General features: G+C 40.1%; 2 protein-coding genes across 4 annotated transcripts in view; one reads left to right on the forward strand and one right to left on the reverse strand.

Moving 5' to 3' along the window:
* The window catches only part of NPC1 (NPC intracellular cholesterol transporter 1), a 27,159-nt gene extending 14,224 nt beyond the window's left edge, over nucleotides 1-12,935 (forward strand). Inside the window, exons 10-25 of the mRNA XM_037379761.1 lie at nucleotides 479-579; nucleotides 1,514-1,616; nucleotides 2,544-2,733; nucleotides 3,144-3,326; nucleotides 4,003-4,117; nucleotides 5,060-5,187; nucleotides 5,277-5,417; nucleotides 5,976-6,065; nucleotides 6,179-6,369; nucleotides 7,147-7,262; nucleotides 7,819-7,948; nucleotides 8,340-8,540; nucleotides 9,410-9,641; nucleotides 10,616-10,729; nucleotides 11,515-11,677; nucleotides 12,312-12,935. Of these exons, the coding sequence (XP_037235658.1) occupies nucleotides 479-579; nucleotides 1,514-1,616; nucleotides 2,544-2,733; nucleotides 3,144-3,326; nucleotides 4,003-4,117; nucleotides 5,060-5,187; nucleotides 5,277-5,417; nucleotides 5,976-6,065; nucleotides 6,179-6,369; nucleotides 7,147-7,262; nucleotides 7,819-7,948; nucleotides 8,340-8,540; nucleotides 9,410-9,641; nucleotides 10,616-10,729; nucleotides 11,515-11,677; nucleotides 12,312-12,394 (2,281 nt within the window). The 3' untranslated portion in view covers nucleotides 12,395-12,935. The remainder of the gene's footprint in view (nucleotides 1-478; nucleotides 580-1,513; nucleotides 1,617-2,543; nucleotides 2,734-3,143; nucleotides 3,327-4,002; nucleotides 4,118-5,059; nucleotides 5,188-5,276; nucleotides 5,418-5,975; nucleotides 6,066-6,178; nucleotides 6,370-7,146; nucleotides 7,263-7,818; nucleotides 7,949-8,339; nucleotides 8,541-9,409; nucleotides 9,642-10,615; nucleotides 10,730-11,514; nucleotides 11,678-12,311) is intronic.
* On the reverse strand, nucleotides 12,836-27,838 carry RMC1 (regulator of MON1-CCZ1). 3 transcript variants are annotated; one of them, XM_037379762.1, is made up of 20 exons: nucleotides 27,563-27,835; nucleotides 25,195-25,271; nucleotides 23,655-23,739; nucleotides 23,210-23,266; nucleotides 22,079-22,165; nucleotides 20,733-20,873; nucleotides 19,017-19,120; nucleotides 18,458-18,547; nucleotides 18,253-18,358; nucleotides 18,041-18,152; nucleotides 16,884-16,928; nucleotides 16,416-16,469; nucleotides 15,994-16,122; nucleotides 15,578-15,684; nucleotides 14,762-14,881; nucleotides 14,515-14,592; nucleotides 14,268-14,372; nucleotides 14,111-14,179; nucleotides 13,768-13,993; nucleotides 12,836-13,028 (listed from the first exon to the last, which is right to left on the reverse strand). In XM_037379762.1, the coding sequence occupies exons 1-20, from the start codon at nucleotides 27,740-27,742 to the stop codon at nucleotides 12,949-12,951; spliced, it is 2,052 nt and encodes a 683-aa protein (XP_037235659.1). In that variant the 5' UTR covers nucleotides 27,743-27,835; the 3' UTR covers nucleotides 12,836-12,948. The 3 variants fall into 3 exon arrangements, with proteins under 3 accessions (XP_037235659.1, XP_037235660.1, XP_037235661.1); XM_037379763.1 differs by lacking the exons at nucleotides 25,195-25,271; nucleotides 27,563-27,835 and adding an exon at nucleotides 24,074-25,186; XM_037379764.1 differs by lacking the exon at nucleotides 12,836-13,028 and having other exon boundaries at nucleotides 13,928-14,011; nucleotides 27,563-27,838.
* Nucleotides 27,839-27,913: the final 75 nt, after the last annotated feature.

Below are 27,913 nucleotides of genomic sequence, written 5' to 3' on the forward strand. Positions count from 1 at the left end.
AGTTCTCACTACTCCCTTGAACCTTTTCTTACCCCTTCTTAAACTCTCAATACTACATGGAACTGCAGGTTAGTATCAATTGCCTGTGTTTCTGTGTTCTAGTACTTTAGCAGGAATTATGTTTTAATTGGACTTCCAGTTACACTTGGTTTGGTGCAGACACTGGCTCTGGTTTACCTTAAACATGTTTCAGATTGTTCTGAGGAGTAAGTTCTGTAACAGAAGGTGGTTGCGAAGCTTTCACTTCAGTTTCTAGTTCAGTTGGGTAGAAGGTACTTCTTGTCTTAAAAGCTATAAGGAAGAGACCTTTAAGACTGTATCTAAATTCAGAGCAAACATTGCCCTTGTGCTATGTATCACTAGCAGTCTTAATTTCTGTCTTGATAGTCAGTTACAACAGCTTTTTACTTTTATGTCCTGTGGTGCTGTGCCTCTGTTTTAAGCAGAAGCTAACGGTTATGGCTGCTGATCTCTTTAGGGCTCCAGCATCACTGAACGACACAAGTTTGCTTCACGATCCCTGCTTAGGAACATTTGGTGGACCTGTATTCCCATGGCTGGTGTTGGGAGGATATGATGGTAGGTGGCAACACAGTATTGCAGTTCAAGTCTTGAGAGTACATACTTGTGTGCCATCTTTGGCCCTAAAGGTGCATTCTCATTTAACGCATGCGTTTAAAGGTACTCCAGAGAAACTGGAGTTCTTTTAAATTTCAGTAAGTAAGGATATTTTAAATAACTCTTCAGAGACTGGAGGCAGACTACTCTGGCAGTGCAAAATACAAGCAGCCTATTACTGGAACATACTTGTCCTGTTGACAAGTATGCAAATGTTCAGTCTGCTTTGGGCCAGCTAAAGGATCCCTAGTTTTGGGGGACTAGGTAAAGACCTGAAGTATCTCAAATTGACCTGCTAGGATGTGCATGTATTTTGCTCTTTTGATTTAGAATAAAGGTTTGTCACTGATCTGACAAAACAGTAAAGAGTAAGGTGTTCAAGAGGAAATCCTTCCATAATTACTCTAAAGCCAGAATTTTATTCAAGCAGTTTATCCAATTAAACATAACTTGACAGATACATCAAACATAAATGTACTAAACCAGCCTTTGAAGGCAAGCCCTTCTTGATAAAACTGTAGGGTTTTACTTGCATTGAGTAAAACAAAACCTAAGTATGTAAGAGAGGCACAGTGATTAGGGAAGCCACATCCTGTTTCTTACTAGATAGAAAGCCATAAGCATAGAGTAGCCCCTTGTCTAACCATGCAACAACTTAATGTTGGAGTACCATGAGCATGGTAAACAGTGAATACAATTCGGAGTGCTTATCGGTTTCTATTATTTCAGTAGTGTGTTGCAGGACTTGGTGGTGTTAAACCTTCCATTTAATGGAGTTGTAGGGATGGGATTGCTGTGGACAATACTAATTTTAAACTCAATTGTATCAGCCTATACTAGAACATAAGCTCTATCATTTCATAATGCCTGTCAATTCTTTTTTTCTGTTATACAGATGATAACTATAATAATGCTACAGCTCTTGTTATTACTTTTCCCGTCAACAACTACTATAATGACTCAAGAAAGCTAATGAAAGCCTTGGCATGGGAAAAAGAGTAAGTAGGCTTCCTGTATTCTGAGATGCATACGTTACTTAGGGCAGCTTTGAATGTGGATACATGAAACACCTGTACTATTAGTTTCTCAGTACATGTGTTTTGAGGCAGCAAAACAGGTTAAGGGTGGACTATGCCAGTCCCAAGACGTTCACTTTATCTGGCATACTACATCTGCTTTGTAGGCCATAAGTTCTAGTCTTGTTAGTGGCCATCTAGTCCGGTAGTACTTGCTGATAAGTAGCTCTGAAATATTTTACTTTGGTTAGAATTACAAAGGTAGACTTTTCAATCTACCGGACTGATAACCGCCAATGGAAAGATCTAACATTATCCTGTAACTCTCAAACTTTAAACTTCAAAGACCTCTTCCTTCCAGATGAGGACCTAAATCTTTAATCCGCTTTGTCTTGAAGAGCTGATGTTGGCTTGCACAGGCCAACTACTCTGGTTAACAGTTTGGATAGAAACTACTGTACCGGGAAGTCTGAGATTAAGTACAACTAGTGTCTACCTGTGTCACAAATACATCCCTTCAGTTAGGAGAGCTGAAGTAAGGGCTAATAAATTTTTCAGGTCTGCAAGCAAACCACAGTCGTATTTCATGCATGTACTTCTAGGTCTAGCTTTGAGGAAAATTGCACTTAGGCTTTGAAATAGCTTATGCAAGATACCTGGTTGTCCTCAAATTCTGGACAGAACATGGAAATTACTTCAGTATAGTGTATTTTTAGTACTTAAGAGTTCTAGGGGTATGTAGCTAGCACCCCTTTTAAAAACAAGGAAGGTCCCTCAATAGTAGTCTGGCTGCAGCGCAGTTTTGTACCGCACAGATACCTGGAAGTTGGTTAAGGCAATTTTATGTTATTTCTAATACAAGATGCTTTATCCTTTAAAGTGTGACTGACTTTTTTTTCCCCCCCCTAGGTTTATTAACTTTTTGAAGAACTATGATAATCCAAATTTAACTATATCATTTTCTGCTGAACGGAGTATTGAAGATGAAATCAATCGCGAAAGCAAAAGTGATATTGGCATTGTGTTGATAAGCTATATTGTAATGTTTATGTACATCTCCATAGCTTTGGGACATATCCAGAGCTGTCGAAGACTGCTGGTATGTATGTAGTTCTCATATCTATAAACGCTGAAGCTACAGCTTGCTAACTAGTTTTTCTTAGCTTTAAGTGACTTGAATATCAGCCTTCTGGAAAGATATTCAATCTTAAAGCATTGAGTCCTCGTTGGGCAGGAGCTGGAGGGGGAGTGTTAGCCTTGTCATACTTGACAATTCATGTGTGCTTCATAGCCTCAAATAAGTGTTTTCACTTGATGTGCAGTTAACTTCAGCTTTAAGGCTTGTAGCTTCATGGTGGGTTTTTTTAAAAGTCTGGATCTTCAAAAGAACCAGAAAAAGTAAACTTTCTAGTAACTACAGTAAATGTGAGAATATGGCTTGTTACCTTTGCTGTTATCTTCTATGTGATGATGCCGGTTTGGTTGACAGTCGTTACAACTTTTTTTTAGGTGGATTCAAAGATCTCCCTGGGCATGGCAGGCATCCTGATTGTACTGAGCTCAGTGGCATGTTCTATAGGCATTTTCAGCTACTTTGGAATCCCGGTGACACTGATTGTGATAGAAGTAATTCCCTTCTTGGTGCTGGCTATTGGGGTGGACAACATTTTCATTATAGTCCAGACACTTCAGGTATCTATTCTTTCACACGGATTCTTCTAAACATGCCTGTCTTCTCCAAGTTAACGGGCTTCAAATGTCAGTCTCCTGCATTCCAGTGCTCAGCCCAGTCTGAACAGCTCTGGACCCTCACAGGGCACCTAGTGGTCTTAGAACAGAGATTATATACATTCCACCTCCACAAAAAAATTGACAGTCTCTGCTGTTTGTTACTGCTGGTTGAAATCAAGTTCATTTAACATAGTTTGTGGTCCACATACTGATGATGTACAAACAAATAATATTTTTAATGTCCTTCTCTGATCACTTGTAGTTTTAGTGTATTGTGAGCAGTAATCATGGACTAAACTACATGCTTCAGACCAGGGACTTGGTGTCATAAGCCTTGATGGATAATTAGCTTTCTAATTTGACAGGCTCAATAACCCACTGAAACTGGCTCTGCCTCTGGCAAGTGTGTAGTTTTGGCTGAATTACTGCACTTAATACTGTATTCCAAGTCCAGTTTGAAGCAAGGCAGCAGGGGATGTTCATGCTGCTTTTGTATTGGATAATCTGCTTTTTATCTAGCTCACATTAATACAGTGAAAACAAAGATGTTTAAAAGGTTTTGGGGGTTTTACGCCATATGAAATAACTTCCTAAATTGTGTGATTCCTAATTCCAATAAATTATTGCCTTAAAACAGAGAGATGAGCGCCTTCAGGGTGAAACTCTGGATAAACAGATTGGTAGAGTCTTGGGAGATGTGGCACCCAGTATGTTTCTCTCATCTTTTTCGGAGACTGTGGCATTCTTTCTTGGTAAGACTTCTTCAATATTTGAAGATAAAGGCTTTATCATATCTGCATGTTGCAAGAACAAGTGCAAGACTAAAATGTAAAATTAAAGCAAGGAAGCTTTGTTTACTTGTTCACTGCTATAATCAAGTTTAACTTGACCTTTGCTAGGGATAGGCACTGTAGTGCTTTAAAAAACCGGCAGTTAAAAAGATCTAGTTCTGAATATGTCAAGATTCTCAGCTTGAACGGCTGGAGCTTTTTACTGATTTTTGTCGTAACCGACCAGTCTAAATTTGACCTTGGTGCACCCTGACATTTGGTATATTACCAACTCCTATATTGCGTTCAGTCGTCTTGCCACTGCCTGGAAAAATGCCCCTAAAACAGATCTGTTTGAGGTTCACTCTAACAGCGTGTTAGAGATGGATCTTATGCTGCTGTCCTTCAAGTATGAATTGGCATTCTTTCATAATATTTTTTTAGTGTACTAAACCTTGGTAACATAGTTAAACTAGAGCCTCTTTGCATGGTTCCTTTGAACTTAGTAAATTACTTCCATTACTTGTTTCTGCGCAGTTCTTGCTTCTGTGAATTTGCTTTTCTTGCAGATAGCAGTGTTTACCTGGAATGCAATTTGCCATTGGTTCAGTTTGCACTGAGTGGCTTAACGTTGAAGTAAGATCTTGCTTGACAGCAGTCCTTAACTACTCCTACTTAGACTGCACAAGACTTTGAAACTGAGAAATGTCTTAAAGCTAGTCACTTGTTTGACCAACATTGTCTGTGCAAAGAGGTCAAAGACAGCGGCCATAGCCAGGCTTACATCGTCTGCTTGCTTTACTCTGAGGAGAATGATTCTTTGTCCTGCTTTAAGGCTAGCACTTAAATTGTGTATGTCTAGAAAATACTCATGCCTTTTTAAGAGAAGGGAGCTTGCTTAACAAACTGGGTCACTTTCTTCAGGGACACTGTCTACGATGCCAGCAGTTCGCACATTCTCCCTTTTTGCTGGAATGGCTGTGCTCATAGACTTTATTCTTCAAGTCACTTGCTTTGTAAGTCTCCTGGGCTTGGATATTAAGCGTCAAGAGGTAGGTATAAATGCATCTGTAACTGCCATGTAACAGGGGTGGCATCTTCTGCAGAGCCATACTAAATCTGGCATCTTGTCCATTTTCAGAGGAATAGACTGGATATTCTGTGTTGCATCAAAAGCAATGAAGAAACGAGTGGGGTCCAGCGTTCTGAGAGCATCTTATTTCTGTTCTTCAAGAACCTGTATTCTCCATATCTGCTTAAGGATTGGATGAGACCAATAGTAGTATGTATGCTCTGTTTAAAGTAGGCAGGCATCTAAACTTGAGCCAAAGTGTAGTGAGCCTGGAGGTCTAAATACTGAAGAAAAATCTTCAACAATGAAACAAATGAAGCTTCTAATATTTTTGCTTTCAGCATGAGTATTGGAATAAGCTTTTGTAACTGCAAGAGTATCTCTGGTAAATAGAGGCTTGACCTTGGATTGTCCAAAGCCCAGACACAGACTTGCATTACTGACTATCAGATCACTTTAGATGTATGTAAAAAAAAAAAATTGGCACACGTTGGCTCCTACACTCCATTAATCTAGAGTTGTTGCTGAATCTGTGATTCTATTAGAGGTTACTGTACTTATTTACAGAAGGCGTTTGGCATATCTTTCACAGGTACCTTCTAAGTATAAATTTTCCCTTATGGCTCCAAAGGGAACTCTGTTGTACTAAGACCTGAGTAGCGTACTTAAACTAGAGCCTCTTTGCATGGTTCCTGTTAACTTAAGAAATTACTCCTATTGCTTGCTGTTTCTGTTCAGTACTCACTTCCATGAATTTGCTTTTTGCAGATAGCAGTGTTTGTGGGTGTTCTGTCATTCAGTACAGCAGTTATACACAATGTAGAAATTGGACTGGATCAGTCTCTCTCAATGCCAGATGTAAGTCTTAAGATACTGTTGCTCTTCAGCAATTTGTGGCTGAATTGAAATCTTGATATCATCTTGTACTACCTCGACATTATGTAATAGCAACTCAAAACTTTCCCTTTAAGGACTCCTATGTAATAGATTACTTCAGCCAGCTTGGCAAGTACCTGCATGCAGGTCCTCCTGTCTACTTTGTCCTAGAAGAAGGGCACAACTACACCTCTTTGGAAGGGCAGAACATGGTGTGTGGTGGAATGGGATGTAATAACGATTCACTTGTCCAGCAAGTCTTCAACGCTGCTGAAATTGGTAGCTAGTAAGTCTTTCATGCTTTTCTCTGCATAGTCACATGGAATAGATGTAGCTCACTAGTGTGTCCTTTTATTTCAGACTCAGCTGTTGATTGTACAACTAACTCTGTTGTACTTGTTTTGTACTGTGGGTTTGGGAGCCAGGGGAAGGAAAGAAGCTGTGGTGATATCCTAGAATGAGGATAAAAAATCTGTCTGGAGTGGTGGGATATATTGACGTACTTGTGTTTGCAACAGGGGCTTGATCCTTCCAGGAATCTGGGAATGGTAGGAAGGAGAACTCATGAAAACCTCTGTGTGGCTCTCCTGGAAAACAGCTTGCATGCTCAGCGTCTAAACTCGGTGGCTAAACTAGCCTAGCAAGGCTAAGCAGGAATTGCACCTGGAGTTCAGTAGCTAACAAATGAAGGAAGTCTCTTCTTGATTCCTTCCACTGTAATTCAGTGGCTTTACTTCAGCCTAATTGAAGGCTGAAAATTGAGGCAGCAATATCTGGAATAGAATGTGGCATAGAATGGACAGGGGCATGGAAAGCTGAGCTTGGTGGTAGAACTTGAAGGCAGGGAAGAAGCTCCTGCTGTTTGCAAGCTGCAGTGTTAGGAGCAAGATTGGCCCTTGAATGGGGTGCTGGAGCAGGGGACTATGTGGAGAGCAAGTAGCTTGGACCAGAATGAGATGACATGGTTGTAAATTAGCACTGGAGAGATCAAGGGATGTGTTCCATCTGTTTCATGATGAAACATAAAAGTACTGATGATGGGTATGTTACATTATTTCATTAGCACAAGGATAGGCTATGCCCCATCATCTTGGATTGACGACTACTTTGACTGGGTGAAGCCGCAGTCATCCTGTTGCAGAGTCTACAATACCACTGGACGGTTCTGCAATGCTTCAGGTATTGGCATCCACTTTGTTGCTAGAAGATTAGCTTGGTTTATGAGTTTCACAGCTGAAATATTTTATCATGGTATGAGTCAGGTGAACAGCTTTTTCTACTGTGAGCAGGCACCTCCTGGTTGCCTTCTAATTTGTTTGAATGAACTTGAATATTCTATTAGAATGCTGCAGGTTGAAGACAGCCTACCTAGGCAGTCAATGTCATGACTACTCAAAAGGTAACTTGTTACAAAAACTTCTATCCTTCTGCTTGTTTCATTAAAGCACGCAAACATAATGCTTTATTTTTGTTTGGATCCTTCGGTTTGGTATAATTCTCATTAGACCTAGTGTAGATAATGCACAAGTAACGGAGTTCTCTGGTAACACTTGTTGTAGTAGTAATAAACAAAGGACTACAAATTTTACATGGAATTTCAGGGCTGATGAGTTATTTCATCAGTGAAAATGCTTTTTAAGGAATTGCATCTTGTAGTATTGCAGGTCAGAAGTTACTAGTGTTGTGATAAAGAATACTTGAACCTGTAGCTGACCTTTTTCCTGTATTTCTTCAGTCACTGATCCATCCTGTATTCATTGTCGACCACTGACTCAGGAAGGCAAGCAGAGACCACAGGGCAAAGACTTCATGGCATTTTTGCCAATGTTCCTATCGGACAACCCTAATCCTAAATGTGGCAAAGGGTAAGAACCGTATTCTATATATTTTGCTTAGACCAGTATGTGAAAGATACTTGCTCTGGAAGTGTGATTTTCATGCCTGCAAGGTTGGGTATCTGTTGTCCTTCTAAAAGGCATGCAAACATTGACATCTCGCCTGTTCTATAGCATTTTCTGAAACAAAACTGGTAAAACAAATGCATAATCAACTAAATGGAACAGCAGCTTCCCCCTATACAAAGAGAAAGTTCTATAGTCAGTCTGTTCTAGTATATCCTGTGTAGTTGTGAAATGTGCTCTGAAACTTTTATTGGTTTTGCAAGTCATTAGAAACAAGATTATAAGTTTGAAAAGCTAATAAATTTGAATGGTGCTCACTGACATTAACGTCTAAAATGCTACTATGTTTATATAGAGGGCATGCTGCATACAGCTCTGCTGTCAACTTCATAAACAACAAATCTGATGTTGGAGCTACTTATTTTATGACTTACCATACTGTACTGAAAAAATCATCTGATTTTATTGATGCTATGAAGAAAGCTCGGCTTATAGCAGATAACATTACTGAAACCATGGGCATCAAAGAGAAGAGCTACCGAGTGTTTCCTTACAGGTATGCCTAGATCTTTCTTGCCTTAGTGACAAATACTCAACTTAAGCAACTGAGAAGAGGCACTGGCTAGTAACATCTTAGACTTGAGTCTTGAGCTTTGTCTAACAGAAGGTAATGCAGAGATTCTGGAACGTCTATAAAACCACAGACAGACAACCTACATCCACAGGACTAACTTTTCTTTACTGTGGTCGACATCTAACTTAAATCAAGAAACCAGACCTTCACTACAAAGTTGGTGAACTAGCCATTTAGCTCTGGCTTCAGCTTGGGCACTTCCTAGCTTTCATAGTAGGGTTTAGTTGTTCTGACTTAAGCAGATATGTTGACCTGAATAGTTGCAAGCAGTAATGTGAATGTATTTACTTCAAACATAACTTATTTAAACCAAGGCAGCAGTGATGTGAAGTACTCATTATCTAAAGCTTGCATGATTAACATACTGGAGACTCTGTAAGAGTAACACAATGAAATTGAGTTGCAATTGGTATCTGTACAGCTGAACTACTGATGCCTTTCCTTGAAAGGATCCTATCTGTCCTGGTGCCACTGTGCAATTGATCAGTTCAGACCCTCTGCGGTAGTTCCTGCAGATACCACAATCTATCTGAGCACCTATTTGCCTTCTGGCAACTACTGTAGCTGCCCATATTGAAGTGTGGGAGTTGCCTTGACTTCCAGATACAACCTTTATTTGAAGTTTTAGCGAAGACTTGTGTAACAGCCAGTGTTCCATAGGAGTCATTCCACTGATGCTAGGAAGCCAGTTCCTGTTGGGGACTTCTGTAAGGAGGAAACTGCTTTATTCTTGGTACAGAAGCTAATATAACAAGGAAAGTGGTTAACTACAATGTCTCTTCTTTCCACAGTGTGTTTTATGTCTTCTACGAACAATACCTGACAATTGTGCATGATGCTATCTTTAACCTCTGCATCTCCTTGGGATCAATATTTCTGGTGACAACTGTGCTGCTTGGTTTTGAAGTATGGGCTGCTGTTGTAGTTTCAATAACTATTGCTATGATAATCATCAACATGTTTGGAGTGATGTGGCTCTGGGGCATCAGCTTGAATGCAGTTTCATTAGTAAATCTTGTCATGGTAAGTTAACAAGACATCCTTCTACCTGTTTCCAAGTTTTGAACAGTTCTGTGTGTCTTATAAGTGATACAGAGTAGTATTTTCTACTGAACTTTGACAGGCATTGCAACAGTAGTGGAGCTATATTGATACATCTAGATAGTTGTAGAAAACAGGTTTACTTTGACGATCAGTCCTAATACTGATAGAGCAAGAACTGTAAGTGATACTGCATCTGGTGGTGGTCTCCTGTTCTGCAGCAACAGTTAGATTGCTGCTGTGTAGGCCAGGTGCTGTTGCATATCAACAGAGGGTTGTTTGTGCCTAGGGTAATGACATAAGTTAGTGTCATGGCTTCTGCGCTTCTGCAAAGTAGATCTGTGTTGTGCTAGCACCAGTATTGTTCCTGCACAAAAGGGTGGAACCAGCTGTGCAGAGTGCCTTGGTGAAATGCTCCAAAACTTGGTAAGTAACAGCTGGGTGCTGGTGCTCTGGTTTACCTTGCTCTCCAGAGATTTGTGGCAGATCTGAGGAAGTTACGAGAGTAAATTCTTTCTTCATGTTAAATCTAGGAGTACATTCATGCAAGTCTAACTGCTAGATAAATCTAAGGTTTGCCAGCTGTTTAATCAGCAGAACTTCTATAGTATCAAATCAGCATGTGTGTTCAGTGTTGTTCTAAAGCAGGGCTATTGCAGCTAATACCTGTAAACTGATCTCGATGTTTACTGCATGCACTATATACGGAAGCCAGCTTGCTTAAACATCAAGAAACTTGTCCTCCAAAACAATCTTGCACTGTGATTCCTGTTTAATCACATTGTCTGTTACTAATGGTAAAATGCTGTACAGTACCTGTGGTGGCCTCTAGAAAGCAAGTAAATGCTGAGCTTGTAACTGCGAATGACATTTTAATCCTGGGGACTGATCACAGCTACTAGAACCATCAAAGTGCTCATTTAAATGATTCATGTGTGTTTCTCCTCATTCTCCAGAGTTGTGGTATTGCTGTGGAATTCTGCAGTCATGTGACAAGGGCATTCACCATTAGTACTAAGGGCAGTAGAGTAGAGCGTGCAGAAGAAGCTCTGTCTCACATGGGCAGTTCGGTAAGTATCTACTGTACAGCAGGGAAGTGAGTGGCTGTCACAACTTTACAGACTATACCAATATCCTTAAGTCACAAGGATAGCCTTCCCTTTTTTTTTTGGAGTACTTAAAACTCTTAAAAGGTCAAATTAAGCTTCTACTAATAACAGGGGTGATCAATATGTCTATTTTTAGTCTGATGTTACTACTGCCTAATAGAGAACAAAGCTAAAAGCTTTAGCTGAACTGGTAGTTTGGATTAAACTTTACTGGGACAATTCAAGGTTAAGTGCTTCTCTCTTCCAGTTACTCAGAAGTGGCTAGGAAAGGCTGTTCTGGAGCTTTGGGAACATAAGGCAGGGCTCAGTATTTAGGCAGTACTGTTGTGTAAGCCTAAGATAAGTGACCAGGGTGGGGTTGGAATAGACTGTGCAGGTGATGCAGGTACTGAAGTCGGGTAAGGAATTCACTGGAACACAAGTTACTTCAGGTAAGAGTTATCTGTGTCTGCCTGAAGTAAAAATTCATAAAGTTAAAAAAAAACACCTAGGTGGCTGTACGTATTAAAATGAACTTCTAGTCATACTGATTAGATGCTGTCCTGTGGTGTCAGTTTCTAGTGGTACCAAGAAGTTGAACTCTTCTCCTGAGTGGGTCTTAGATTTGGTTCTAAGAACTAACGAGAGAAGGATGTATACTGCATATAGGAACCTCAAATCGCAAAAGAACTTTAGCAAATGTTAAAAACTTTAAGCAAATAAGTAGGGCTTTATGTAATTATCACTTCAACACTTTTTCTTGACAGGTTTTCAGTGGTATCACACTGACCAAATTTGGAGGAATTGTAGTACTGGCTTTTTCCAAATCTCAGATCTTCAAGATATTCTACTTCAGGATGTACCTAGCTATGGTTCTGCTGGGAGCAGCACATGGACTAATATTTCTTCCAGTTCTGCTAAGTTACATAGGTAAGACCTGACAGTCTGCTCTAAAACACACCTCAGAGAAAAATAGCTAGCTACCTGTGGACACTTCCTCTCCATCAAATGGAAAGGATTGCAAACATAAGCAGTACTTGCATGTGCCTCATTCAGTAGCCAGTCTGTGGGAAAGCAAGGGTTAACTGGTGGCAGTGCAAGCTCACTGTTACAGGTGTACTGAACTGAAGCAACCATAGCCTGTCTAGTGTGGTTGCACTGTGCTGTCCTTCAGAGGTGGCTGCCTAGACCTGTGCAGCCCAACGGGCAGCAGCGTGATTGTCTCTAGAACTAGGGACAGGATGGTGGGTGGAAGCAAAAAACCTGCTGTGGGGCACTGTTTCTGCACTTGCAGAAGCAATCTTCCTTTGCAGCAAGGATGGTCCAAATGCTGCCTCTTGTTTGGAGATTCACGCAGCCTCATGGGGCAGGGCGGGGGGGTTAAGACTGATGGGGATCCATCTACTGCCCGCTGTGCTGCGGACACTTATTCGCAGCTGAGCAGAAGCATGTCTCTGAAGTTCGTCAATGTTAAGCTGGACCTAGACAATTAAGATTACGTGTGCTTCTTGTCTGACTGATCTGCTGTAATGTTCATACTTAGAATAACTGTCTTGTCTCTCAGGCCCATCAGTAAATAAAGCTAAAACGCGTGCTGCACAGGAGAGGACCAGAGGTACGGAACGGGAGAGACTCCTCTACTTCTAGTTTTTAACAGTGTTCAGTGGACTCTGAACTGTGGCTTAGCTTGACTCTTCCTAAGAACTGAAGAGCAGCAATGTTTTATGACTGTCACACTGTAACCACCACTGACTTGACTCCTGCACAGATTCAACTGGAAGATATCAGCTGCAGCTTTGGACATAGCTTTAAACTCAGGAAATGCTAAGTGTGGCTCATGTAACAGTATTACTAAAACTAGATGTGGTAACAAGATTACTAAAACACTTCTGTTTTCAAGAGGTTGCATCTTTTTCTTCTAGAAACCTAAAGCAGCTGTATTGTGAGTTGAATAGCTTTTTTTGGTCAATGAAACAGAGGTGACATGTATGAGAATGGACTGCTACACCACTGACACTAATTTTAAATGCAGGTCAATGCAATTTTTGTCTTTTTAGGGGAAGCCATCACAAGTTGTAATATTTTTAGTACTATTTGCCAAACTGTCTTGTATATACTTTATTATAAAATAGTAATTTTGTAGTTCAAAAATCTACTTAAATGCAATAAATTAAGTTTATACATTTCAGTGGAAGAGTCTTTCAGAATGTTGTAGGCTTCATGAGAGCTTGTTCTCCAAAAACTTGTCTGAAGAAGGTGACATGTTCTTCACAGTGCTCACCTAAGGGCCGGGGGAGGGGGAACAAAATAAAAAGTTAACTTTAAAACTCCAACTGAGAAGCAAGATTGTATAGTTTCACTTAACTTAATCTGTAAGTACTAATTCTTAGATCTTTACTCAAAGGCATTAAAGGATTTTAATAACTTTAAAGCAGTGGAATATTGAGGTATCTCCAGTCTGGTGACAAGTATTCTTTTGTGGTAAAGCAGATGCTTCAACTAGTTCCTGTGTCTAACGAGCAGATTCGTATCCGTGAGAGTTCTTGTACTGTCAAGACATAAGATCCTGGAGTAGGATTCTGTGCCTACAGACTGTCCGGTGATTATGAACATGTTGCCCGTGCAAGCAGTTCCGCTTCATTTTTAAAGTAAGAGGAAGTGTAGTATAAAACAGGCCTTGAATTTTTTCAGTCTCTGGAAATGAACGACTGAACTCAAAGGTTTCTTGACCCAGTTTCTGGCCTCAGGAGAAAGCACTAATTGGTGATAATGGCTCTACTAAGCTAAGCAGTGCAAGCAACTGCAAGCCAAACAGGTTAGCTTAATCTGCAAGTTCCTGTTTGCCTTGGTCTCTTTACTCCTGGGCGTGGTATACAAAGGGGTAAGACAAGTTAACTTTGGAGAGAGGCTAAAATACACGAGGAGTTTTATCTTGTATAGGCTCAACTGGACTGGAAGTGAAACAAGACTTAGTTGTGTTTGTACAACCGGGTATCTTAATCCAACTCCTTATTGCTTACCTGGTGTGAAACTAGGGTTTCCTCGCAACCGCTGATTTCTTTGTTCAAAGAATCGGAATATAGTGTAGAAAAGCATGTCATCTTCTGCTTGTTTTGCTGCATCAAGGAATTTTCGGGCTGAAATGCTGTCGTGTCCTCCAATACCCCTGATGAATCTCAAGGCAGCCAAAACTTGGTGTTTGGACAACAGAACTTCCACTATTTCATCATTTGCTGTGGAAAGTCTCTGTGAAGTCAATCACAGCTGTAAGACTGTGCTTGTAACAAATGACTGGTCAGGTAAGCTGTTTGACAAGTCTAACCGACATGTAAACATGGAGTTACTATAGTCTGAAATGCTTACTTTTAACATGTCCAGAGAGAGCTGATGTGCAGGAGGATAAATACTTTCCAGGGAGAGTAACAGACAAGCCTAGGGCAAAAGTAGAAATAATCTTAAAATTCTGATGTTTCCCACCTCCAGCACGAGCTTATTGTAGGAACTTACTTGTCTTACATACCAAAGGCTTTGAGTCACTGAGTACGTGGTACTGCAGGAACTGATGAAGCATGTAGAACAAGTTGTGTTGAACAAGGGTTTTGATGACCAGCTCATACAAGTAGTGCTGTGAATGCAGAAAGACAACCGTCAAAGGTATGTCTCAATACCAGTCTTTATAATCTAGAAGGTAACATTGTATAGGACTTAAGACGCATGACCAAGACCTCACGGAGTGAGGCAATATACTTGGTGTGCAAGTACTTTACCTGAACTGCAATCTGGAACTGGTTAAGAGAGCGAATGTATTCCATTAAGACTGCTATAGTGAACTTGTGAGGTGCTTCCTGGACAAGAAAAAAGCATTAGGTAGAACTTGTGTATCTTTTCCTGTTAATGCAAACCTGTGAGAATGGGCACCAAAATAGCCTGCAGAAGGCTTTGTCAGGATTAGGGTATTTCAAGCAGTCAGGTTTGCTACTCTGAGACTGCTGCCAAACTAGTACTTTAACTTACCTTCTTCTCTGTAAATACAGATAAAACGTGTGTGTACATGTCAGACTGGTCAATGACCGCTTGAGTGCGGACTGGACGTTTCAGGAGTGGATTACTTCTACTCAGGCCTGCTTCTACCACCTACAAGGAGAAAAGCCTTTTTAAAAGAAAACTAGCGTTGTAACAGTTTTAGTAAGTCTCACCTACAGAGACTTTTCACTGGCAATATCACTATAAGCATGTTTTACTGAGCAAAGTCAGCTCTCTGGCTGTGTTACACTGGATGCATGCTGTTCAGCTTGGGCTTTTGTGTTAAATTTAAAACTGCTTTTAAAATTTTACATAGGTGCTATAATACATTAAAGCCAGGAGCTGACTCAGTATGTCGACACAGGCCCTCAGCTTTACAAGGATTTTTAGTATGTGGCTGTACTAGGAGTTAGTGCTTGAACTTGAGACATTAACAGAAGTAATTGAGGTGCGTCAGGGCTGCATATGTTGTACAGTGGTATAGTGTGCCATGAAATCAGTGGTTTGGGAACTACTTTGATAGTTAGGGATGCTGAGTTGCTTTGACTTTCTACCCCCATTCTGCTTTCAAGCACTGGGGTATGTTACTTATCACACTGGAGATAAGCTGTGCAGCACCTGTCACAACAGAGCGCTAAGGTCTTTGTGCACCTTGCACAGCAGACTCCCTACTGTGAGCCTGAGGCAGCCAGGACCTGGGGATAGGCCTGAATTTCCTAAGTCAAAAGAGCATGCCTTCATGATGCAACATGAAATGCAAATAGCATTATCCTATCTTTGTAAGCTGCTGTAGCTAATGTGGTTTACCATAGTATAGCTTTGCTCAGCTTCCAAGTACTTCTTATATTCATGATTCAGTTTGTCAAAAACAGTTGCAATCACAGACAGTGATCCCCTTTCTGGCTCACTGAGCACTGAAAAGATAAGAAGAAAAAAAGAACTATGAAGAGAAATAACCAGGGGCTTTAATGTTGCCCAGGTGATTTCTACTCTAAGAAACACTTTCAGTCATGTCAGATGTGTTTTAACTAAATGAGGGGAAGCTTGAATTCTTTCATGCTGTTAAATAATTCCTTTAGAATGGGGACTGAGGGTAGTCTAGGCAAATGACATCTTCGAGGACCAGGCTAGCTTCAGAGGTCATCTCAAACCTAAGAACAGTCCAGCTAACTTCTATGAGTATTTACAAATAAGCAAGATACAGACAAAGCATTTGGACTTACTTTGAGAGCACACAGATAGGATAACCATTTTGCATTCTTTCCTTTGGAGAAGGAAATCCATTAGTTTTCCTTTATCTAGCAAGAGGTTAACTACAGGTTCAAGTTTCACCTGAAGACTCCAGAGGTAACCTTGAGTTGGGGTAAAACAAAAAGTGAATTGCCTGATACGGTATGGCCCAGACATCCAACTCTTCCTTCCACCTTTCAATGCGAACACATCTAGATTATGACTTATCTTAGAGCAGCATTATGGCTGAAAAGTTGTAGTAAAGATATGGTCATCCTCAGTTATCACTGCTGAGAATAGTCATCTTACTAGGTACATCTGCTTAGTCACTCTGTTTTAAGCTGCTTCGTGCACCGAAGGTATAAACTAGCACCCTTTGACACTAATTACAGCAGTCAAACAGCTCACCACTTACCTTCACTTGCACTGATGATAATATCAGGTTGAAAGACAATCCAAGAAGAAGAATCTAAATGTTAAAGTTAAACATCCATATTAACATTGATTCTAAACTGTTGCTACTGAATTCATAGTACTGTGTGGAGGTGGATCTCATTACCATACTTTCATTTACTTTCACCTTTTATTGTAAGGTCTTGAATTATATTTTTGAAATTGTCTTCAATTTCGTGGTATACCTATTCAGTAACTTCATACATGTCTCTCAAATGACAGAGAAATGTGGTCTTGTAGTAGATTTCCATATTTACAACTATGAAAGCCTTACAGTCTCTTACAAAGCATACTATTTTGTCTAAATATGCATGATCAGCTAAAGCTGGATTTAATGGGTCAAGGGAACAAATGCTAGCTTCTTCCATGCTTGGTACATGGTGAAGCCTCATTCTAAGGTTCTTACGCTTGTGGAGTATTTAAAGGATACAGAGTTTGCATGGAACAGGAGACTGACTTGTCACAGAGGCTGGCCCTGCAGAAAAAATAACATGAGGTGAAGAATAGTACTACTCGGTGTAGCAAAGCTGCCAAACAAGATATGAACTACAGTCTTATACTGAAAAGGCAAGTATGGATTGTAACACATCTAGCAGTCCTACAGCACACAGGCAGAAGGGATATACTCATTTATGTAGCCACATCATCAAAGAAAGTCTGACACTGAGAAAGCAAACATTCTTCAAAACATGATTGGCTTCTTTTTCAGCCAAGTGCTATCATGCATGCAGAAGTATTCCATCTCTAGTACTATAATTCTACACACTGTACATATAAGACTCCATTACTGTGTATGTAATTACTTTAGTTTCTTTAAAAGGGAAGATGTGTTTGTACTTTCTGATCCTAATTTTTAGGATTAATATAATTTTAGGTTTAATATAAACCTCTGCCTACAGGTTGATGCTTACTGTTAGTGAGTTTGAAATTCAGATGTTAGGGTTCTAAGGTACAATCATTTCTATAGAAGCATCTTTATTTTCTATGAAGATAACAACACTGCTCTGCCAAATGCTAGTGGAACTATGCACAGGCTATTTCTAGCTACTTCCAGACTGAGGGTAATTATCTGCTACTCTTCTAGGATGGGAGAACAGAAAGATAATCCAAGAAGCATCAAAGTACTGAAGTCTTAATGTTGAGCTTAGCACTGCTTCTAATTAGCACTGCTTCAAAGCTGGTCTTAAAGACAATTCAAGCTTAGAATCAAGTTTATGTGACTCGGGAAGTTAAATAGTCATGACTTTTAAGCCAGAAAATCATGAAGTGCTTTTTAGCACATACAAGCTTTTACAGCTGTGGCCACCTACACCAGAAAATAACCAACTCTGAAGTGTAAAAGCAAAGACCAAGGGGAAGTTGGCACTCTAGTCAGCAACTCTTACATTTCTGTGGTAGGCACAAGCTTGGAATACAGGTTTGTTTAAATTCCTTCTTACCTTCTTTCCTCCCTCACCCTCTCCTAAATACGTGTAAGAGAAATGTTAGCAACCAGCATCCTAAAAACTGAATCACTCTTGTATGCCAGCTGTTACGTTTACATAATCTTGGTAACAGGGTTAGGATATTTGTTAGTAGTAGTTCTACCTGCTACAGGTATTTGATAGGGTTGTATTGATCGAGGTGGAAGTACAAATTGATGGATGGTAGTGGACCCATCAAATTCTCCTTTTAGCTTGATGTCAAATATAACTGAAGTCTGCAATGAGAAGAAATCAGTATTCACAAGTGTGTTTTACCACTAAATATATAACTAAATCAGTTATATATATATATATAACAATATAACTCAATCAGACCTCAGTATCCTGATGATGTACTACCACCAAGTTATCCACAACATTTAGTGCAAACTTTCCAGTTCTGTTCAGCTTTAAAATATGTGTCTTCTTACAGGAGCCCTCTCTAGGGAAACAAGAGATGAGAACTGGTCAGTAAGTCTTGTTGAAACATGTCTCTTACATGCATGTAAATTGTCACTAGTGCTCTTCATTCTGCTCTTACCTGGGTAAGTGATAGAGGACTACTTCTGCTCCTGTACTGTTGGAAGTCCTCGAGTGATGCCTCAAATAGAGAACATAAAGCTGCCCATATCTAACAAGATAACAGAATTAAAGCATTATTTTCAGATAAGAGCTCCTCTACTAGTCTGTTAGAGCCATACACTTTATACTAAAAGAAGATGGGAGACTACCTAAGTCAGGTAATCAATTAATTAAAAGCAAAAGGCTAAAACAGTACTTGATAAATCACAACACACAGCCTATACTCATGCAAGTTAGGCATCTATGAACAAGTCTACTAACATATCAGTTCACAAATGAAACATCGTCAACATTTCTGTACTAATGAAGAACTTCAGGTAAGACTTCTCAGTTTATTTCCCCTCCCCACCTTGCCCCAACACTTGCTTAGATGCTTTGTTCAAGGCAGAAACTGACACATTTTAAAGCAGTAGTACTGCTAAAACAAGAAACAAGTGTAACCATGTTAATGTTCTTGTCTTCGCTCACCATCCCCTAACTGTCATACTTTTCCACGAAAGGCTTAGTTAGTTACATACATTGTAGCCATAGCAATGTCTCTTTCAGAAAGGCTGAGCTTGGACGACTTGGGTGCTGCAGGTAACTCGATTTCAAATTTTGATAGTTTTGACATTGTTCCACTCTGTTAAACAGCAGAAAAAAAAATAGTAATTGTGAAAACGTAAAACAGAAAGGGCTGGAGTAACCTTTAATCAAATGCTGTATCACCAGCACCCTCATGAGGCCATGAATGGTGACAGCAGAAAAGAAGAAAGGTTTCAACACTTCCCTAAGAAGTGTCTCATTCTAAACACATACTTCTGCTGTTATAATTTTAGCAGCTTTATCATCTTGATTTTATAACATCAGCTTCAACGAGAAAAACATTTTAATTTTAATTAAGTTTAGAGAAGTTTGTATGCAAGTCCCATTTACAACTGGCCTGAAGATCTCAAACAGCAGTTCTCTTTAACTTCCTTACTCTCTTCCAGCAAAGTATATGCTCCAACTCTTAAATAACTGTTTATTGGGAAGCAGAAAATATCAGTACCACCTACCAGTCGGTTTCCTTTTGTCCCTGCTAACTCTAGAATCTGCCTGATGCTCAGAGCATATCCCTGCTCCTGCCCAAGGTTTCCTCTCTCCTCTTCCTCTTATCCTATGGAATTTATGTTTAAGCAAGTTTTCAGTTTCCAAAGCTGCTTCTGAACTTCACTTCCCATTCTCATTAATGCATTCTTGAGTATGAAGTGTGAACACTACAGAAATATCTCCTTTGCTAGAGCTCTGTTTTCAAAGATTATTTAGAACAGTACCGCTCTCAGGAAATCTTAAAATTCCCTTCTGAACACAAAATAAAAATTATTTAGCTTCAAGCTACAACTTGACACAAAATGTTAAGGAGAGGGAAGGATGACCTAAGTCCTTAAAAATAAAACTCCAAGAGGCTACTAAGTTCCACCCAGCCACCTAAGAACACCCAAGAACATCATTTCAGGATCCAGTACAGACCCTACACACAAGCAATGCAAACCAGGAAACCCATTTGAATAAGCTTCTTTTTAATCTCTTCCCTTAGATTACCACAGAAATCTTTGTAATCCTTTGATAGAACCAAGATAAATGCTTCAGGTTTTTTTCCTCATTTTCTATATCATCTTACTGCATGATTAACTTAAAACTAGAAACTGTTCTCACTACACGCTTTTTCCAAGACAAAAGAAATTTTTTTTTCCCAGTAACCTGAAGTGTTGTCCACAGGGAAGAACACCAAGAAAAATAAATACTGTAAACAAAGCCCTCTCATGCTTAGGGTAACAGTTGTTTCTTAAGTACTACCTTTTTCTTTCTTTTTCAAATTCATCCACTCACATTTGGAAGGTTGTGATTATAATTACAAGGCCCTTATTTTTGCTTTATTATCATACTACAGAGTACAAATGCCCATATTCAAAGTAAATAATACATACTTAAGTTGTCAAATACTGGGTCGCTAATTTATTTTCCTTTCTCAAGGTCAAGTGTCCAGCATACCTCGTTCCAAAGAGGACACAAGAAAGAGCAAATAACTTTAAGCCATCACCCAGGAATTGCCTTACAGATTTCTACTTTGTGCTTTGCTTATTGTCATACAAGGATGTGAACACATGCACCTCTTGGAAGAAATCCAGAGAAAGTTGTAGAATATTTAAGTAAAGCAGCAGCCTAACAAGAGGAAACACACAAAATAAAAAGTTGGGAATGCATCCCTTTACCTTGAAATAGAATGGCTGCAGGACATTGCCAAGGACAGTGGTCGAAAGAAGAATAACAGAGCTCTCTGGACAATACATGTACCAGTTGACATTAATACTCTGATTTTTCAGAAGTTTTAAACTTCGCTTCTCTGGTAATACCTGGAAACACAGAATATTAGCATTATATTACCATCAGGATTCCAACAGCATAAGTGGTACTACACAGTAGGTAGAAACGTTAAGTGAGAAACAGTTAAGTACAAGGGCATTTACAGTGCTAGAATTAAAAATCAGAAACCTGGCAACTACAGCTTAGGCCCCAATTTACCGTAGCTAAGGAAATGTACATCAAATCCTCCTCTAATTCTAATGAACTGAAAAGTGCTGTGTCTTCCTGCTCGTGCAGGTCTGGGTATAAGTTCTTTCCATAATGGAAAAAACCACCCAGCCTGACAAAACTAGTGATGTTTTAATAAAAAGTTATTACAGTATCTTTGCTGCCTTCACTCCCCAGCTTCCTTCATCTTTTACTTTAAGAACTAAGAGTATAGAAAGTGATTCTCTCCATTTTAAGGGCTTAAATAAATTCTCTTCAAAAACCACACTTATTTGATTTCATCCTTTTACCTGCAGAGTTGACATTCATAATCCCATTATGTGCCAAATATATTTTTCCCCTTCAATGAGCAGAAAGTAATGCTGCTTTTTCATTTCCTTTCTTTAGTATTAGTTATTAGTAATAATAATAATGTGAAACAGTGGGTCTTAGCTCCAGGACTGGAACTATTAGGAAGTGCACAACTTTGGAGGAAGTCTATATTTCTCATCACAAAGGTCAGAAAGGGCTATTAGACTTCTTGAAAAACTGTATGCAAATGTAATCACACATAACACAAAGGAACTCAGACAACGAGATCAACACAGGAGAAAGCAATACGCTTCTACAAATTGGCAGCTATCTGGTCAATTCTTTGTTCTTTGCTATGTTTTAAGCACGCACACATCATCACCAATGCTGATTTGTTTTGCACGAAGTGCTGTTTCACATTAGATGTAAATACTCATTCCATACAAGCCAGGAGCATCTATTAATCTAGAGTTGTCAAGGCTTAATTCATTACTCATTTATATAGGCCCTTTGTTAGCTGTGCTAAATAACCTGTTAATGATACATTCCCTCTGCCCTAAAAAAGGTATTCCTCTCAAAAAATAAAAATCATAGTCTGCAAACAAAGCAGCAGAACTTCATTTTTTAGTAGTGCACTTTCTCAATTAGAGAGCTAGAAAAAAGAAATTTAAAAATACTGTCATAAATTAACATTTTCAAATCTCTAAATATGTCCTATAGGAGTTACTCATATTACCTGGTAGAATTCAATTCCTTGATCTGTGATGAAGACTATTTCTGTAGAACTTGTCCAGCAGAATCCTAGAATATTGGCATTCTTTGTCTTTTAACAAACAAGCAAACAAACACTCTTTTACTTGGAAAAATTAACTATTCAGATAAGATAAAATTACTAAACAAAGAACGCAAGACCAAAGGCAATTTAGTTACCCAACCCGTGGAATTAATACTTTTGGTCAACTAGACACCCAGCACATATCAGCTACTTTGTAAAGATTTCCAAAACTATGTATGAATACAACTACTGTATGACCTGAATTTTTGGCAGCATGTAAGATATACAAGTTTATTACACAGTCAAATTTTCTTTTCACCCTAAATACAACCAAGTTCTTCTGGTTCAAACCATACTGCAAATTCAACCAATTCCTGACATGAAAAGCAGGTTCCTTTTGTTGACAGAAATTAAGAGCTAAGTGGAAATATTTGCCACAACTTCACTCAGAACACTACCATAAATGCTTTGCTAGAACGGTGTACTCAGACACATAATCCTAAATAATAAAGCAGAGTACTTCAGCTTTAAAGTCTACAGCAATAAAGGGATCTGTGAATCAGATGCTTAAAATTTACTTTAGCATGCTACTACTCCAAAATGTAATTTATATTAGTTAAAAGCTGGAAAGCACCAAACAATGACAACAGTATTTTTTTTCTGGTAAAATAATCATCAAAAAATTAGAAGGTTTGTTTAAAAATACCAAACATAGTTTGCAAACTAGTAATAGCTTACTATCACTGACCAGTGACATTAGGGTAAAACATCCACATTAACATATCTGGCATTACTATAATTACTGTTCACTGTTTCTGCATCATCAGCACTTTGTCTCTTCTCCTTTCTAAACCTGGACATTTGTTGACTCCCCAGCATTTCCAGTCCTTTCTAGGAAAGGATTACAGGACTGGACCAGGAAGGTTTTTTTATAGTATCGTTAATACCTGTTTGTTCACCTCGATTCAGACAGGTTACAGTGACTACGTATCTCATTTACTTTTGGAAGGCATCTCAATTAGTTCTCTTGTAAGTAGTGTAACTAACATTAGAGTTTCACTTAAGCATATAAGCTTGGGACATTTAACTTACCTTACATTCCTGTGTATATTCTAGCTGAGGGCTATCTGGAATAAAATTCAAAAAATCCTGCAAAAATGTCCAGGAAGGGTATTAGCAATTACAGAGCACAGATGAGATATGTACATAAATACAAAAGAATAGATATTAGTTTATAAAATTATTTTGGATGAGATCTATAGACGAAAAACTTGACTTACTATATTCCACTTCCTGGAATTCCCTGCCAGGGAATTCTTTATTGAAGTTGGCTCCCCCCCCCTCTACTTTTTCTAAAACCATGACACTAGCAAGACAACAATGTTGCCTGCTCAGCCTCTCTGGATGATAGAGGAACTTTCACTACAGCTCTTGTTAGCCACCAGACCTCTTGAACATTTGTCTCAGAGGCTTCTACTCTGGTACTGTAGTAGATCTCCAGCTCCAATTCCCTGTCTGCAGGGTGTAGGTTTCTTACCACACTCTTCAAAGTTCTCTGCACAGCCAGTATCTTGTTCCCCAAGGAAAATTTGATGCACTTCACTTCTCCTTTGTCTTCCATCCTATACAGAAAGAAAAAGCTATGAAAATATTGTCTGAAATAATTTATTACAGAACTTTGTAATATACCCTCAAAAAGACAATGAAAGAAGAAAAAAGAAAAAAAAAAAAAAAAAAAGAGTAATGCAAATGCTTTTATACTTATGACTGTGTCTGTCACGCACAGGATTCAAAACTCATACTGGAAGATACTAGCAGTTCACTCTTCAGAAGTCCTGAACACATCCATTACCAAAACATGGGTAAGGTCGCACAAATTGGCACCTGAAGTTATTGCAAATGCTCAGCTCTGTTGGCCTATGGTGTGAAACTGGAAGACTGTGGGACTATCCAAACCTGTGTTCTCAGTTCTGTCCGAGTGAGTCTGGAGTTCACCAACATCCTCCAGTCAGCTCCTTTACTTCCAGAACTGCTGCTAATGGACACAAACATAACCCACTTCCCCATTAGGAGGCATCCTCTGGAAGAATTTCTGATGTCAAAGGGAGAGTGAGGCTGTTTTCACTCCACTTAAAAAAAAACAAAACAAAACACAATACATGTATTCTTGCCAAACAAGCATCAGTACAACTGGCAAGAATAAGGCAGCTCTACTTCAAGTACGCATCGTTCAGTCCAGACAAAGAAAGGGCCAGATACTCAAGCAGGAAAACTGCAGAACCTCTGAAGTTCACTGGGTATTTTCAGGTCACTCAGGATTTGTGACAAGGGTAGTAAGAAAGTCAAATAAAAATAGCAACTTTCAGGACAAGTCCTATGCAATACCTGACAGATCACAGAAAACACCCCTCAACTACAAACTGCTTCATCCATATCTGGATTGAAGTAAAAGATTTTGAGTAAAAGACTACTTCCTTACATATGGACAGTAGAGTTCAAAGAGCCATCACTCTTTAACAGAGGCACATATAACATGGTATTCTAAACACAATGTAGTTTCATTCAAAGTACAGTTATCAGAGTCTGCAAAAAGATGTTTCTTCAAGGAACAGAAGGCATAAAAGAAGCCAATTTAGATTAAACAAGAAACAGAACGCAAAAACCTGTAGAAAATGCTGTGCTTGAATCACAGGCATGAAATTCAGAAATTACAGTTCTCTACACATTTAAGTTTACTGCATTTTGTTTAACTTGCTAAATTCCATCCTTGGAAGTCACTGCTGCTGTAGTAATCACAAATTTGAATCCCCACACTCTCTCATATATATACCATGTTTTAATAAAACATTGCAGTTAAAAAACCAACACACAGCCTAGCAACTCCCCACCCCCCGAGTACTATAAATTCATGAGGGCAAAGCATGCCATCTTAATTGCAAGATTATGTCTAAGAACAAAATCAGAAGATGACCACAACTACTTATAAGTTTTATGCCTGAATTACAGCAGATCAGGACTAAGTCCCACATAATGTTAAGATTGCAGAATTCTATCCCAAGACAACACAGGTGTCTTACCTGAAGGAAATGGGATTTCTATCCTCCAAGCCTTTAACGACAACTCCTGTAGCTCCACCAGATCTAACAGCAAAAACCTATGAAGAAAGTTTTTAACATACCTGTCGCTTATTCCAAAATCATAACCTTAACGTGCTGTCTTTTCTATAAGCCATACCTTTTACTTTTTTGCTAAACACAGTTTTTGTTCTTACACAGGTCTGCCAGTTAGCTCATACTGAGATTCAGTAAATAATCAATTCCTTCCCCTGGAGTTCCAAGTTTACTTAGAGTCGACAGGTTTCCAATGGTACTGTAACAGTCTCATAGGCATATTCTGAACTACTGGGCAAGTCAAAAGAGTCAAAGTGTGTATAAGCTTTTCCCTCTCGCTTTTCTTTTTTTAAAAAATACGTTCATATTTTCCCAAGTCACGTACTACTGTAAGTATCTGAGACATCAGGGCATGGTTTAAAACAAAAAGGAAATAAGTCTGGGGATTGGGAAGAGATGCAACTCAGTGATCCAGAAGCTTGAAGTCAGAACATGTTATTAGATAGGAATAGTTTAATAGTAATCTGCAGTTTTGCATGTACCTAAAAAGTTTCAGCCAGCTTGCACTAACAACTTAAAGAACTCCTTTAGCACAACTGCACATAGATAGGTATAAAACCCGCTAGAGCTATACCATTTATTGAGCTGGAATAAGACAACATTAAAAAAAAAAGCATACTGCCATACTGTTACAAATTAACTGGCTTAGAAAAATAAAGTCAGGCAGATGCCTTATTTGTAGTTGTATGTGTAGAAGCACTAGGCACACAGATCGGGTCTCAGAATAACAGATATACTGTTTTGTAGTATTAGCCATGCTACTGGCGCAGCGTGCTTATGCAGGAATACATGTCAGGACTATAAATTGCAAACAAGTCCACAGGCTTACTAGAATGGTGAATACTTAGTTTAACTACTTTTAATGTTGATGTAGATAGAAAATTAAGGCAACACTCTCTTAATATTTGCAAGATGAGAAGATAGCAAGGACAGATCTCTCGGAAGACCATTCACGTGGCAAACTGTCATTGAAATGCTGGTTACAAATGATTTAGAGACATATCAGAATCTAAACAATTTTAGAGTAGCAAGAAAACACGGAGAATTAAATTTACAGTTGAAATTAAGTTTCTTTCAACTGAGCTCTTAACAACCAGTTTCTGGGAAGTTATATCAAATCCAGATTATGATATAGTGTCCCCTGACAGGCATGTTTAAGTAATCTTAAATAAGTATAGGGTTATGGTTTATAAAAAGAAAGGACACCAATAATTCTGAACAAAGTGCAACAGTAAGAAACACAACCCAGTAATACTGACCCCTCTCCAAATATGCCACTGATCATGTCCACACCACACATGGTAAACCTGCCATATACACAGGCAAGAAAGCTTGAATGTTTCAATTCCGTGAATGCCGAGGTCCCTGAATGGCTACAAGAATTAGAGAGCGGAATGTATCCACATCTATATAAGCCTCATGACAGACTCTGGATCCTTTAGCTATATTAGGTTGAATACTCGGAGGCCCATAGGGATATTAAGGAGAAACACTTAAAAGAACGAAGGCCAAGAAATGAAAGGCTTTGCATCCACTCAGGTCCAAGCCACAAGTAAAGATACAAATATTATTTTTTATGAATATATTGAGTTTATAAATTGAAAAGGGAACAAATAATTGGTGAAATGAAACTAACAGTGAAGGGACAAAGTTTGCCACTAATGCTGGGACATTTGGAACAGAAAGAAAGAGTACTGACTCCGAAGAACTCTAGGAAGACCTTACAGCAGTGAGAGTAAAGGCAGGTGTTTCAACCTCATAAATTTATGCTGATGCACTTGAGAAAAAAATTCTCCACGGTCTGTAGCACAGGGCCGGTGCTGAGGCAGCGCCCCGCTGCCAGCCCCCGCCCCACCGAGATCCCGCAGGAGGGGCACGGCCAGGCTGGCGCTCAGCAACCGAGGGGGAGCCAAGCCCAGGCACGGGCGCCCCCAGACCCCTCGCCTCGGAGGGCAGCCGAGCAGCGGCGGGAAGGGCGGCGGCAGCAGGCCCGGAGCCGCCACCCCGGCCCGCGGCGCGGCGCTGAGGGGGCGCTGAAGGGGGGCGGGGGGGGACGCTGAGGGGGGAGCGCTGAGGAGCCCAGCGGCCGCTGCCTCTCCCCCAGCACCCACGACGGCATCGGGGTGGGGGGGTGCTCGGCGCTGACAGAAGGCAGCGGCTGTCCCCTCCCAGCCCCGGGGCGGGGGGTGGGCCACAGCTCCCAGGGGACGATCCGCGGGTCACCAAGCACCGCCCGGCGGCCTGTCAGGAGGGCAGCGCCCGCCGCCGCCCCCACCTGCTTGTTGGCCTCATCGAAGAAGACGCAGTTGACGGGGTTGGCCTTCTCGAAGTGCACGGGCCGCGCGCACAGCGCCAGGTAGCAGCCGCCGTCCCCGGCTCTCGCCCTCCCTCGTTCTCCTTCTTCTCCTTCTCCTGCCGGCGCCTCTTCCTCCCCCGGCGGCGGCTCGCGGCTCATGGCGGCGGCTCACGGCACAGGTCGCCCGGCTCAAACGGTCCCCAACGAACCCGCCCCCGCTCCCGGCCGGCCGCTTCCTGTTTACACTCCCCTCACACGTGACGCGGGAACCGGCTGCCTTAAAGGCGCCGGCCGCCGAGCGAGGCACGGGCCGCGGCAGGGCAGCCCCCG

Source organism: Falco rusticolus, chromosome 3 (assembly GCF_015220075.1).
Source record: "Falco rusticolus isolate bFalRus1 chromosome 3, bFalRus1.pri, whole genome shotgun sequence".
In the NCBI taxonomy this organism is placed as follows: domain Eukaryota; kingdom Metazoa; phylum Chordata; class Aves; order Falconiformes; family Falconidae; genus Falco; species Falco rusticolus.

Coding starts and splice junctions, on each gene's coding strand:
- RMC1 (XM_037379762.1), bottom strand. CDS start 27,742: ATGAGCCGCGAGCCGCCGCCGGGGGAGGAAGAGGCGCCGGCAGGAGAA. Junction 18,153..18,252: donor TACATCATCAGGATACTGAG/GTCTGATTGAGT, acceptor TTCTCATTGCAG/ACTTCAGTTATATTTGACAT. Junction 14,882..15,577: donor CTGAGCAAAGCTATACTATG/GTAAACCACATT, acceptor TTCTCCTTGTAG/GTGGTAGAAGCAGGCCTGAG.